This window comes from Anastrepha ludens, chromosome 4 (genome assembly GCF_028408465.1).
Source record: "Anastrepha ludens isolate Willacy chromosome 4, idAnaLude1.1, whole genome shotgun sequence".
Classification (NCBI taxonomy): domain Eukaryota; kingdom Metazoa; phylum Arthropoda; class Insecta; order Diptera; family Tephritidae; genus Anastrepha; species Anastrepha ludens.
Window position 1 is genome coordinate 7,005,093 of NC_071500.1, and position 15,352 is coordinate 7,020,444.

At 40.8% G+C, this 15,352-nt stretch overlaps 1 protein-coding gene across 1 annotated transcript; it reads right to left on the bottom strand.

The window, feature by feature from the left end:
- Window positions 1-2,713: 2,713 nt before the first annotated feature.
- On the bottom strand, window positions 2,714-4,457 carry LOC128861736 (zinc finger protein 232). The gene has a single exon (XM_054100103.1). The coding sequence runs from the start codon at window positions 4,441-4,443 to the stop codon at window positions 2,824-2,826; it is 1,620 nt and encodes a 539-aa protein (XP_053956078.1). The 5' UTR covers window positions 4,444-4,457; the 3' UTR covers window positions 2,714-2,823.
- Window positions 4,458-15,352: the final 10,895 nt, after the last annotated feature.

The window sequence follows — 15,352 nt, forward strand, 5'->3', positions numbered from 1 at the left end:
CTTATTTTATTGCCACATCGGCTCAAAAGGAACTCACCTAATCCTTTTCCATTCCGTTTGATAATAAAAAAAGCACAATTTTAGTTTCCAGAAAACTTTATCATATAAAACCTTGTTTTTACGTAACTATTAATTGGGGTGCTCAGATGTGCTAATTTTCTTTATTCGTACTGGATTTTAAGAGCACGAAGGAGGAGGGGAGCGCGTTAGCTTCGTTATACGTGCGGGTTATTGAGTTATGATATTGCAGTGGACAGGTAAACAACGTACGTTCGCAATCTAAGCCTATTTCAAGGCCACTGAATCGGTTAAAACTGCTCGTTAAGTTAGATTGTGTTCCATTATGTGTTCTTAATTTGTATACAAAATTTGCGATGATGAAGTCACGAAATATTAAGGAGTATGGCCATGAATTATTTAAAAAGCTTCACGCAGTGACAAATGAAATACGAACCTTTTTACGTACTCTTCCTTGTACGCTTCTATACTTTGGCTTAACTTTGTACCAAAGCTTATCATTTCGGCAGCTCAATATCCAATTTTCTCCAATTTGTGCCGGAGTGCCCTACAGTTTTATCCCAATTTTGGCAAATTTGTTTTTACATGTTCACGAAGTTTTGAGATTGCCGAAAAGTGGTAACTGCTACCTAAACAAAACCATTATTTATCATTTCATGTTTCATGTCCACTGTGTACTTCGTACGGAAGTCCTACAAACGTAAAATAGACATGATTTTACAATACAATTCTAAGTTTCGTGAGCGGTGTTAAGTGCGATTGCCTTTTTTATTCGGCTTTTGATATCCGAATCACGAGTATTCGACAGAAATGCGAAATTCATTGGCTGATGCAAGAAAAATTACAGCCATTGTCCTACCCAATAATCTCAAGTGTCTACTAAATAAAAAGGCGTAAAATTCGATTTTTATTAACTTTATTTTGTTTCATTATTTTACACATTTTGTGTGTTTGAGCAAATGTCACATCGAGTATTTGAAAAAAATGTGTAGAAAAATCCTCAACTACTTTGTTTGCATATAAAAATAGATTTCTTATGTTTTCCCAACACTCTTCGGCTATTAATGCTAATATTTAATATCACAATCTTACGCGAAAAACTTAACTACGATTATTCAAATCTTCATAAGTACTCGTATCAATTCTAAAAACGCTAAGTCTAAGGCTTATTATTACGTATAAAAAATATCTTTTTTTTCTGATTTTTTTTTCTGATTTTTTTTTTTTTGTTATGTAACTAAGTTTCATTTGTGTCATTTTATGCTGATATACTTGTACATAAATTGAGTCAGTGTTTACGCGTTCAAAACTATTTAATAATTTCGTTTAGATATGAATTTTGAAATTTCTTAATTTGCTAATTGTAAATGTGTAAATATAGTTTTTTGTTGTTTCTCGTTTCCCGTAATTGTCTGATTTTTATTTTTCGTTATTCTTTTTTTTTTCTTTTTGTTTTGCGTTATCTTTGCGTTAGCTTTCGTTGTATTGTACTCTTGTTAGACACATACAACCATGTTGCTGTTGTTGTTATATTTAAAATATTTATTATAATTCATTATTTATAGTCTATAGATATCATTTTTTCGCTTAACGACTCAAGGAACAATAACGTTGCGTTATTTCGTTACTTGTTGTTACATATTTCGTTACATTGTCTTTAAGTATACAACCGCTGATTTAAATTTATACACATTTCTGTTAAATTCAATGCATTTGAGTAGTTTCAAATTAGAAGTAATTCGTATTGTACTTTGTAGTTTGTATCTATAAGTATTCTTAGTTCTGGTAGTGATTTGCTGGTCTTCATAGTTTTCGCCTCACTCGAAGGAGTTGAGTTTCTAACCACACAAAAAAAACATTTTTCATTAGTAATAAATGGCATATAAACTAAAGTGACTAGAAATAAACTAACAAACTAAGAGTTCTGCGAGAGAACTAACCTGTTTCTTACATATCAAGTTGACTAGAGCTCACACTCATCTCTTTGGTACTCCTCGAAAAGGATTTGTAACCTTTGAACTAAACTAAATTTTTACTGCACTATTTCGCCTGACAATTTAAACTAAAGAAAATAAAACCTACTTTCGCTGCAGGTTTTTGTAAATATACCTAAACTTTTGAGATCTCGAAAAAGCTGATTTCATAAAGTCCCAATTGGCTTTGTAGAAGATTATTTATTAAATTAGTGACTAGTTTGTGTTACCATGACTAGAGTTACTCGTTTGGTTGCCTTACTATTTTAATTTAAAATCTAACCTATGCATAAAGTAAACCTAACCGAAGAAGCCTGAAAATTGAGAAAACATAAAATGGCGTTTGGCGAACTTGAACGCGCGAAAACGCCATCCCATCGTTTAAAAACTAATCTTTGGTGTACTTAGCTGCAGAGCAAAACGCAAAACGAAACAAAGCAAAACAAAACAAAACATAAGCATAAAATTGAACCGAGTAGCACAGAAACTTAAACATAACTTTCATAAATGAAAACGTATAAATCAACCCTTAACGGCCGCATTGAAGCACTGAAAATATTTACAAGTACAATCCGCCACCCAATCACGCCAAACCCCTAATGCGGCCCACTCACATAGCAATCACTCGTCGCACGCTCGCACACTCCCTCCTCCCGCACCACTGCCACGCTATGGCCATTCAGCTACTACTAGTTGTGTCTGCCACCTTACCCACGCTCACTTGCACTTACACTTACACTTCCACTTCCACTTACTAGCACGCGCACACAGACACCACTCGCAACGGCACATCGCCATACCGGCCGTCCTGCCAATCGATGTTCCTGTGCAATCAGTGCGCCAGTGTGGTGTGCTGAATCACCGAGGCACAGTTTCGCAAATTCGTCAACGCTGCCGCCGCAATATTCTCCTCCTCTGTCAAGCCCGTCTCGACGATTTGCAAACGCCCATAGCCCACCGAACTAGCACTGCTCGTAGATCGCACGTCGTCATGATCGTCGACATACTCAATAAAACCGCCATTTGCCGTTGCGTAGCTAACCACCTCCTCTTCCGCAGCCCCGTTGTACGAGTGCATGCTCGAGGCGGACGAAGTTGAACCGCCAAAATATTGGTAAGCACTACCCATTACTGCTGTAGACGCGGTTGAGATACCACCATCTGCCACCATAGCTGGTGTCTCTTGCGCGGGTGTGGCGCCACTTGCGCTAGTTGTGCGCTTCTTGTTGTGGGTCTGTTGGTGTTTGCGTAGGTAGGCGGCACGCTTGAAACGCTTGCCGCAAATCTCGCAGGGATACGGCAAATCGGCTGCTTGTTCGACGTGCTTTGGTGCGGACGACGTATTGTTTGTAGTATTGCGATTTTCTTTTCGTGAGGCAGAAATTGCTGATGTACTATCACTACTTGTAGCCGATTTTTTCGGTTTATGCCAGCGACGATGCGATGCCAAATTGGCCGGGCAGTTGAACTGTTTGCCGCACTCGGGGCAACGGTACTCGAGCAGCACAATGCAAGCACAGCGATGGCGTGCCAAACCGAAGGCGTCGTCGAACTTGATGCGGCACAACCTGCAGATATAGTCGCCAATTACATTCTTGATTGCCGCCAGCTCAGCCTTGGTTTCCTCTGTGATCTCCACAATGTTGTACTTGGGATCAATATCGCCATTGCTGTACTGCACTGTGCCATCAGTGATGTCCTCTAGCGGGCGTATAATTGTGCCTGACACCGGTGAACTGGTCTCTTCATCGAACTTCAGCTTGCGCGTCGCCTTGTTTTTGGCCGGTTTAGTGGCTGGTGGCTGAGTTTTAACCGTTTTTGGTGCAGTGTCCGTGGCTTTGATTGGCTTAGAGGGAGTGCAATCGCGTTTTGTCGTCGGATGTGTAGCAGTTTTCGCTAGCTTAGCTGGATTCTCACGCGCCTGCATAGCTTTTGGTGCCTCTGCAGCTTTAGTCACTTGTTCCGTGGCCACTTCTTCTAGCATAACCGAGTGTTTACGCTTGGTGGGCGTTGGTGGTGGAGTTATGGGTTTGGCAATTTGTGTAATGGTTACAATGGCATCCTCCGTTGCGGGCACAGTTTCTTGCACTACGTATACCTCATTGCTGATGGGCACCAGCGACACCTCGCTGGAATCACTAAACACTTGCGCAATCACTGACTCATCACTAGGCTCTGGCTCTGGCTCTGTATACACTTCCGTAAATGTGGTAGCCATAGGTACATCGTTTGCTATCTCGTCTGTATTCGTGGGAACAGGTGAATTCGGCTTCACCGACAGATCTAGCGGTGTTTCAAGCTTAGCTTTTAGATTCAGGTAGCGACTGCGATATTTTGGTGGCAACGAGGCGACAGTTGTCAGCAAGCCAAGGCCGTGTGGTATCTGTCGGGTGGCCATTTGCACGATGCTGTGTTGCGCATCAGCCGTAGTTGTGGTTGTAATTGTGGCCATTGCACTTGTTGGTGTTGAACAAAAACTCGTTGTTGCACTTGAATGTCTGCTTAACTTAACTATTGCTTAACACAACAATAACTATTAAAACCAATTTAGCAACCATTGAGCAAAGTTGAACGATGAAACAATCAAACAAAATGTGTGTGTATGTATGTAGTGAAAACAAATTAAACCGAACAAAACGAACAGAATTTAATTGAACAGTGTGTCTGTTATGTTGTTGCTGTGCGCCTTTGGTTTTCTCCTGTCTGGGCGACGTCTATACTGCGAATGACTAACAACACATCCTGGCGCGGCTATTTATGCGCCGTCAACAACACCGTCAGCGTCACCATCGCGTCGCTGCCGCTGTCACTGCCCGCGCACGCACTCACAATCACCGCCCCAGTCAAAAGGATATCGCACCGAGGTGCAGCCACTGAAAGCGAAATTGAAATCGTACTCTAGCGCATTGTTGTGAATAGCTTACTGTTGTTGTCGTTTTGTTGTGCTATGCTATGCTGAACACACACTTATGTATATATTGGAAATTTCATCCCTCGAAGTCGTTGTCCTTTTAGCCCCTTACGTGGAGTGCAGCGCACAGACAAATGAGCCGGCCTTGCTGCGTCAATCGACCGGCGACAACAGCGGCGCGTTGCTTCGAAGAAAAGCCGGAATCTTTTGTTAGCAATCACACACATTAGTCACCCTTTTTTCCGTGTGGCACACACGCAAGCACATAGCGTCACAATTTGCACTGGCAATACCACATTACCTTCAAGCATAGCGCCGCGGTGCGCGTCGCTTAGCTTTGCGTTGACTTCAGTTTCAGCTGCAACGTTAGCGGCAACGTGAACGCCGGCATCAGTGAAAGTCCTTTGGATTGTCGCACTTGGCTTGTTTTGCTGTGTTGCATTTTCGTTGTTTAGATTCGAGCTGCTGCCACAGCCCAGCGCTGCAAGTTTTTCTGGTGGGGTAGGTACTGCGCGTTGGCTTACGTTTAGTTGGGTGGCGGTTGTGTGTGCCGTGCAACTCGCCCGATAAATGTGCCACATACGCGCTGGTATTGCAATGTGGCTGCTAGCTGGCGGTTTCAACAATACGTCAACGAATGCATGACTTGTCTTTTTGGTAAACAAATTCTACGGATTTGAGTAGTACGAGCATTTCGATTTGTATTGTTTTCTGGTTGCATTACTGTTATTGCTTCACTTTGTTTGGTGGCAGTGCATTAGGGTGGACACGTGCGCGTCTAGCAACCAACGCCGGTAGCGTCGTCAGTCGTCAACTTGCCACCCCATTCGATGAGTTTTCGGGGCTTTCTCACAAGCGCAACCTATGGTGCAGCAATGAGGCAATGAAGCAAATAAGCGAAGAAGCTAGACTCTGCGAGTACAATGCGACTCAAAGCGTCGTCAACGCGCTGCGCTTCCCATCGATTTCTCTCTACAACATGTCCGCCGTGTGTACGCGTATGCGGAAGCGCGCCGAGTGTGCGTAGTCAAGTGGGGGTTGCTAAGTTGCACCTTCCGCCCCTGCCACCAACATCAACAGTAGGCGTCTTAACACACACAGGCACACAAAAAAACTTCTCTATGTATGCATACGCAAGTGTTTGCTATTGCGCTCACCACCCGCTCACATCTCTCACGCTATGCGTCTTTCCGGATGCGTGTGTTGTGGCTGCTGGTCTGCCATTTCGTCCTTTAGTCTTCACTGCGTGGCAGATAATTCCAGCAAATTCGAAATACCTACTTGGAAACGTTCGATAAACAAACAACATATTCGCAACAATTTCCAACCCTCCTTGGCTGTCAGTCAGCCACACCACCGCAAGCGTATTTTCGTGCATGCAACATGCTGCCCTCCAACCCACCCAAGCGTCAAGTGCTGTTTCGCTTTGGCTATATTTAATGCGTTGTAATTTACTTAGAGACCATCCTTTGGTCGCATGTTTGTGTGAATTTTGCCCAAAGACATTCTTAACATAAATTTGCTCCTCTCGCCCATTCATGTTGCAAGCATCTTACATGCCATTGCCGGTCTGCCAACCGCCAGCCGCCTTCTGTCTACAGCCTGGTGCTTATCGCCGAATATAGCACTTGTGCTAACCCCTAAGTGCATCCTTTTATGGTAATCTCGAGTGCTGCCTGCCTGCCATGGCGCAATTGTCGCCGTTTGTCCTTCACCATGCGCCACTTGGCTTTCACCTACTCGCTTTGTGCCAGCATCTGCGTTCACAGGTGCATGAGTTTGTTTGCGCGCGTGTGGACTGTGAGCAGCGGCAAAAAATAATTAACGTTCGAAATGTTGCATTACGCACCGTTTATGTGGCATAATGCATTTCATGTCTCAAAATGCTTTTAAAAACAAATCTTCCTTCCCTCCGCCGCCGCACATGACACGGCAACCCTACGACCACAACCACCGCCATTCTTCTGTGCGACACATCGCACACAAAGGCATCAGGCGTTAAACACACCCTCAGGATGCGATGCAATTAAATCCTTCACTTGCGCGCCCTGCAGCATTCGAAAATGAAAGTCGCAAAATTCTTTCGATTTTGTTTTTAAATACCACTTTTTATTGTATTTATTTGCATTAATTACATTTAATTTCTCAGATCTACTCGTTAAGGCAAAAATTCGCCAAATTTCAAGGTAGCAGCAGTCGAAAGCCGAGTTCGCCCTTCAGACTTGTATGAGGGCACTTCTTCGTGGATTTAAAGTCTTCACAATGACGGGTTGAAGAGCTGAAGAGTAAAGTTGAAAAATAATTAGCACGGATTTTTTTAATTAAAAGCACTTTTCAATATATGAACCGTTTTCTTTGAAAGTGGTGTAAGTGTATTTTATTTTATATGCAGATATTTAAGATTTTGCATTTGAGTAATTTGAGAAATATGGATTGTAATATTATTACATTAGTTTTGTATTTTTCCAACATTAAATTTATTCAAATTTATTATGTAGTAATTTTTAAAAGCGATTATGAAAAATTTATGCTTTTATTGACTTAAAAAGGACTTACACCACTTTCAAGGTCCAGAAATATTTTTTATAATTTTTGGTTTAAATACTTCAAAAATAAGAAAATTACAAATTAAAAAGGCATTATTTCAACAGTTACTATTCCACCAAAATTACTTATACTCTTACTATTAATAGAGTATATTTTAACCTATTTTTCGTTATGATCAAGTTTTTGATATACCTTATTTATATACCTATGAAATGAGACTTTCAGCTATTAGTCCATAGATGCCGCTAGGAGTATTTTTAAACCTTCCCAAATGTCTTGTTTTCTTCGTCTGTCAGCTGTCAACAATATTCAGTTCATTGTTTGTTACGTTTCATACCCCAAATGCAATTTTGTCGCTCTTAAAAATGTCGAATTTCGAGCCTTCAAACTAAGATTTGCGGACATCGTTGATGTTCTGTTATCAATTGAAGAAAAACGCTCCTCGAGCTCATCAAATGCTTATAGAAGCTTATGGTGGGTATGCTCTAAGTAGAGCACAGTGCTTCAGGTGGTTTGAAAAATTCTGACCGTGGCCGGCCACCGAAAAAGTTTAAGGACGCCGAATTGCAAGCATTGTTGGATGAAGATGATGGTCAAACGCAAGAAATGATGGCAGAGGAGTTGGAAGTGACCCAAAAAACAATTTCCAAACGTTTGAAAGACATGGGCATGCTTTTCAAGGTCGGAAGATGGGTGCCGCATGAACTGACTTGATGACAATGCACCACCACATCAAACAAGAGCGGCCCGGGAATTGGTGGAGACGTACGATTGCCAGACTTGGCACCTTCCGATTATCATTTGTTTGCATCGATGGGCCTCGCACTTTCCGAGCAGAACTTCAATTCTCACGAAGAAGGCTAAAAATGGCTCGATGATTAGTTTGCGGCAATTGTGCAAAAGTTTGAGCATACCGGGTATGTAGGAGATGTGAAAACACCAGTGCATGCTCGTACAGCTCGTACTGCAGAAAATATTACTGCTGTTAGCGATAGTGTGGTTAAAGAGCCGTCCACCTCAACTCGTTGTCGTGCCCAACAATTGCACCTCTCATGCTCGTCGTTGATGAACATTAGGCATAAAGACTTGCATTTACACGCTCACAAGGTGCAATTGACTCAAGAACTAAAGCCTCTTGACCATTTCAAGCGTCGTCAATGGTCAGAATGGTGGCAGGAAATGGCAACAGTGAATGACCAATTTTCGAAGAAAATCATCTTCAGTGATTAGGTGCAATTTCACCTCAATGGATTCGTCAATAAGCAGAATTGCCGCATTTGGGCGAATGATAATCCAAGAGTGATGGGCCGGCGGCATCATTGGGCCGTATTTTTTCCAAAATGAGGCCGATCAGGCAGCTACTGTGAATAGTGCTCGCTATCGTGAGATGATAAGCAACTAGAAGCAATTTAAATATGATATAATAAGCGGGAAAACCCCAAAATTCCGCGAAACTATAAAAAACTTTATAAAAGGTTTTCCAATAACAGGTGTTATTTTGAATAGGATTGCGCTATCGAGAGATGATTAACGATTTTTTATGGCTGGAATTGGATGGTATTGATCTGGACAACGTTTATTTTCAACAAGACGGCGCTAAGTGCCACACAAGCAACGAAACCATTGATATTTTACGGGAAAAGTTTCCGGACCGTGTTATCTCTCGAAGAGGGGCCACCTGAAAGAGAAGGTCTATGCCAACAGCCCAGGGGCGATTCAAAACTCAATCAAACATATCAAAATAACACCTCTTATTGGAAAACCCTTTATTTATAACTTCATTAACTACGAAAACTTGTAATGATAAAGAAATAAAAATTTTAACAGATTTTTTTTGGAAAAAGTTTATAAATAAAGCATTGTTGATTGTACTACAAAAATAATAGAAATCTAAGTTTCTAACTTTGTGCAAATTAAAAAAACATATGCAACAAATATCCATAAAAATTTCGAGCTGTCGAATCAGAATCTTTAGACATATTTCGGGTATGCCGTTTTTTGCCCATTGAATTTTGGTATAATAAAGTTTCAACACTGACTCAAAAGCTGCGTTAATTTTGTATTTAAAAATTTCTTTTTAGCTGGCGGTGCTGGGTGTTCATATAAAAGGAAAATTTTAAGCATTCGTTATATGTAAGAAACCGCCTATGTCATGAGGAAAAAAAATTTAAAAAATCAACACGATTTTCGAGTCACTTCAAACTTACACCTTATTATGCCCAGCTTCAATGTGCTGCCTATTTTTGAATAAAAATTTAAAGCTCAAAAAATTATGGATATTTCTGATCAAAAGAAGAACAATTCACAAAAACATGATTATTTCAGAACGAAAAAATATTAATCGAAAAATAAGCTTTGTTTTTAATCAACAAAATATAACTCGACATAGGATAGCATTTTTTGAACGATTATTTTAAATCGACGGCCCTCACTACACTTACTCGTAAATACGAGTCGTTGTGGTAAAGTGGAACCGACTATCAGGCAATGGTATATCATGGCTCGGAGGTGCTGGTATGAAAACTTAATTGAATTTTGCAAAGTTCGCTCATTACATTTATAAATTATTTCAAAAATCTTCGGAAAATTACAGGTGCTAGAGAAATCCAGTAATCAATCAGCAGATTGCACATCTCGCTATGAATTAATTATGTGATGCGAACAGCAGAGTGTCCAATTATGTGGGTTCGCTACTCATTCGGAAAGTCTATAAAGATACATTTTTAAAGGTATACTTAAATATTCTGGTATTTTAAACTTGGTAATCAATGTGTGAACAATATTTGATCCAAAATATAATATCTTTAATTCCTTTTCATCGAAATGCCTAAAAAAAGGCAACTTTGTTACAACAAAATAGTGAGAATTTAAGTTTTAAGTGAGGAAGGGAAGTCTCAGGCTGGGATTGCCAATTTGGTGAATTGTTCGCGGTGTGCAATCGAATATGCTATTAAGGAGTTTGCGGCGACAAAGTTCCACCATAATAAATCAAAAAGTAGAAAAAAGCGCCTCACTTATTTACAGAAAGACCGAGAACTTATACGCGTTAGTGCTCGAACAGCTAGACGAAGGCTTCTGGGAGTAGATTTAAAAGGAGGCAAAGCCAGAAGAGGAACGGCTTTCAGAACAAAAATCGGGAAAAGCGTTTAAATCGTGCGGGGCTTAGGTTACGGCACTCTAAAATATCCACAACTATAACTTCTTCCCTAGCCTAATTTCGGGGAAATAACAAAAATCTTATAAAACGTTTTTTTTTTCTCATTTCTTACATTTATTTGGAACACCTGCTGTGAGATTTGTAAGGTGACGAGTTGCCGAGGAGTATCATCCAGATGGCCAGGTACCCACTGTTAAGCATAAGAGAGTCAGCATTACGATTTGGGACTGCAAGGTCGCTGATGATGTAGGCGAAATGTTCATTTGCAAGAGCCGTATGGACAGTAAAAAGTGTATAAATGCGTTAGAAACCGTACTTTTGCTTTCGTTAATGCACATTTTCGGCGACTTTAGATAGGATTCTATGGGAACAAGAACATGATCCATGTCATAAATCAGCGACTAGGATGCGTTGGTTTAAAGACAATAACATTGTTTTGCTGGATTGGCCGGCACAGTCTCCAGATCTAAGCCCCAGAGAGCACATCTTAAAACTTAAGATAAAGGAACGACTTTGTTAAACTCGGCCAAAATCGCGTATTGGGTTATCCCGCCAATCTAAAGGAACATAGCATAACATCGAAAAAAGTGCTTTAATTCACGAGTGGAGCGCCATAAGTACAGCCGAATGTGCAAGGTTTGTACACAGCATTCCCCAGAGGATTACTGCTGTTATCAAAGCAAAAGTGGACCTACTAAATATCAATGTTTTTATCACTAATCCCTCTTATTTTTACGTACTTATTAAAACTTAAGAATTAAGGGGGCGCCTGGCAAACAAAGCAGTCAACAGGGGGCTGAATGGCGCTATCCACATGAGCCGATACCCAAAAAACCACGTCAAAGTCGGTCAAAACTGAAAGTCATGCTACTCGTTTTCTTTGATTTTCATGGTGTTGTGCACTCGGAATTCGTTCCAAATGGTTCTACGGTAAATTTGGAAGTTATACGACGTGTAAGAGAGAATGTGCGTAGGAAACCGCCAAATTTTTTAAAGTAAACTCTTGAATCTTGCAGCATGATAACACACCGTCTCACAAGGCTCATATTGTGAAACTTTTTTGACCAAAAACTCGACAAATATCATCGAATAACCAACGTTTTCACCGGACTTAGCCCCCTCTGACTTTTTCCTTTCCCCAAAACTTCAATTGCCACTCCGCGAACGCCGCTTTAAGTCGACACAGGCCATTAAGGAGAATTCGCTGAAAAAGCTGAAGAAGATCTCTTCAAAGACGTTTAAAAAGTGCTCTGATGCCTGGACTAATCATTGGCATATGTATATTGCTTCAAATGGAGCCTATTTTGAAGGCGACAAAATAAATTTTGATGAATAAACTATTATTTATGGTTTTATTAAACAATTCCCGGTACTTTTTTGACAAAATGTAATTCAAATTTTCAGTTGCAAATGTCGTGCAAAATAGAATGAAACTCTGAAAAACTCTTTGGCACAGTTACTAAAAAGTACTAAAGTATGCAAGTACTAAAAAGTTTAAATGTTTAAGAAAAAATGTCATCTACTCTTTCGCTTTCCTATGGAATTGCCCTGGCATATTGAAGAAGTTGTGAGTGAAAGAAGTTCTGGATTTTACTATATTTTTTCCTACAAATGCAACTCTGTCATGATTGTAAGCTTTGCAGCACTTTTGCGTATTCCGGTATTTCCTTAAGTTCTCTTTTCAATAAAACTAAAACCAAATTTGACGCTTCTTTGCACACAAATGTGCCTATAATGCCTGTGCATGCCTCTTTCTTTATTGCAGAATAATGGTGCAACAATGCAAAGGTCATTCGAATAGAATTAACGTGTAGCGACCGCAATTTTCATGCTTTGATTAATATTTAGTGCTCCCATTGGACCAGCGCTCGATGGATTCTATGGCATTTTGTTCACGTGAAAAATTAATGGTGTAAACTTCTAATTATATTACATCTCTAGTATCTGAGAACATCTTGGTTAATGATTGAGCGGCTTGTGTTTACAAAGATTTTCTGCGCAGCATATGCCCGAGTAGAATTGGGTGTTACGCCCAAGAGTATGTGAAAATTAATTTTATCGAGTGCATAAAGTGCAATAAGATTCGGTGCGGCGCGAGGCGATGTGGCCCTTCGATTCCCGGGGGTGGATGTCGTAATGAACTTTGAGGCAAACGCCGTTACTCATTAAATAAATACAAGGTTCTGCTATGATTGTGCTTGTGTGTGTTGCGCACAAAGCTACTGTGAATACGTTTGCACTGCTCAGATGGGGTCGATAATGTCAAGCAATTTTTATTACTCATACATACAAACAAACTTATATTGTATTATATAAACATATTCCACATATAGCAACAATAACAATTATGCTGCAAATACAGACACAGCCACAACAATGACAGCAGCGGTAGGCCGTATGACCGTCAGATAGGCAGATAGGCAGATATGCAGAGAGTTGCAAAATCGTTGACAGGATCTTTGCTAACGAATTTTATGAAAATGATTTCACAAAAATTCACTCCCCCCGTGCATACTGTGTGTTTGTGGTTGTGCGTACTGTTGTTTTCCAATTGGAATGGAACTTTTATAAAGGGTGGTTAAGTTTCAAGGGCCGGTGTTGATTTTCAATAAAATACAATTTTTTTAAGAAATTACTATAATTTCTCCTTATTATGATAATATTGGTATGGCTCAATTACGTATGGAACAAAATATTGGCCAAATGGATGCCGCAGTCTGGGCGGCACACTTCCAAAGACTACCAAATACAAATAGTTCCTTATCTAAAGGGTGGTTAAGTTTCAAGGACCGGTGTTAGTTTTGAATAAAATACAATTTTTTTAGGAAGGTATTGTAAATTCTCTTTATTATGATAATACTGATATGGCTCAATTGCGTATAGAACAAAATATTGGCCAAATAGCGCCGCGGCCTCGGCGGCACACCTCCATCCGATGGTCCAAATTTTCGATGTCGCTGAGGCATAATTGAGGTTCTATGCCGTTAATGTGCCGAATTATCTCATCCTTTAGCTCTTGAATTGTTGCTGGCTTATCGACGTACACCTTTTCTTTCAAATAACCCCAAATAAAGAAGTCCAACGGTGTCCTTGACGTTTAGGTGTGGTTCACATTCAACATCGGCCCTTGAAATTTAACCACCCTTTATATTTTCAAAAACACAGAGCAGAAAAAAAGCAAAAAAGCCACGAAGGAGAAATATTTTTAATTTTTTTTTGTTTGAAAACCCCCTGCTGCACATGTCACAGCCGCAACCAGCAGACCATCAGACCAACCACCCTTATTCAATTGTTAGCAATCCATATACCTCTGTGCGACCTGAACGAATTCCCAACCACTGCGCTCCCCTACATTTTTACACACTCGCGCTTACCTACAAAAATATACTTGCCGCAGCGGCAAGCAGACAGGCAGGCAAGCAGTAGCAGGATCAGCCTTAGCGTGGCCGCTGCACCAACAACCATCAATCAGGGCCAGAAATCGGTATGCACCGAGCCTTTGGCATGCGACCGGCCGCGGCATAATCAACGAAGCGCAAGCAAGCACCGTCGAACTGTACTGCGATGACAGGGCTGTCGACTGAACCCTCCACCGATTTGCTGAGAAATGCACCTGGCAGAATTATTTTTGTTATTGTGATTTTTTCATATGGCAACGAGCGAAGCTAAGCCAGCAAAACTCCGAGCTGGCGCACACGCCGCACATGCCATTGTGCAGAAAGGTTTTGAAAATTGCCTGCGGCTGTCGCTATTTCCACCGCTGAGTTACAAAGTTGCACCGCTGCACCGTCACAACACTGCACCGAACCACCACCAGCCAGCAACAACAAGCACAGCAAAAGCAATCATGGCAACGGCATCGGCAACGGTATCGGTATCGCAACAATTGTGACAACAGCGACACCAATCCGACTAGTGAGGCAGCAGTTTTCGCGTCGTACGTCGAAGAGGGCAGTGCGGCGTGCGAAAGGTGGCAACAAGGATATATCGAGCACGGTGAATACGTTCGCTAGTGGCATTAGAGGCTGGCTGGTCGCGTGCCCGAAGTGCTCCGCAACACCCAACTGAATGAGATTGCTTTTTTTTGTTTTTGTAAATTTTTTCTTTCAAACTTTTTATTATAACTCTGTGTTTGCGAGTATGTGCATACAAATGTATATATTTTATTTATGGTTGTGTAATTTTTTCTTTCCTTTTGTTATCCTGTCGCTGGGTATTCATGCGCATCGCAGATACTTTAACATATTCATATGTAGATCACAAGCACACAGACACGCAGGCAAAGCAATAAATTTCACATTTATATGCGCACAAAAGTACACATAAAATGCATTTAATAATATTCTTATAAAATAACGGGAGTTGCTTTCACTTTTGCTTTGCCTTCCGCACAACAATTGCAAGGAGACTTTGGCTTGAATAGAATTGTAGAAAGGTAGATCGTAGTGAGAGTTTCCATAACCCGCCGTCGTGCAGGCATTGCGAAGGGAGAGTTTGTCTGAGAGCCACTCGTCGTTGGCTTTTTGTGCCGATTCTATGAGGCGTTTCGAGATTCGATAATTTCTACGCTTGGCGGAACTGCAATTGTGATTAGAGAATGATTTGTGTTGTTCAATATGATTGGATTGGTTATGGATTCTTTTTTTATATAAAAAAATAATGTTATGGTGGCTGGGATAAACTGTTTTGCTACACAGTTGGCACGTTTGGTTTGTTTTTAGCAAAAGGCGTTGCAGTCAGCTGCTT

Bases quoted from the DNA above. Each gene is read 5' to 3' on its own strand.
- LOC128861736 (XM_054100103.1), bottom strand. From the start codon at position 4,443: ATGGCCACAATTACAACCACAACTACGGCTGATGCGCAACACAGCATC.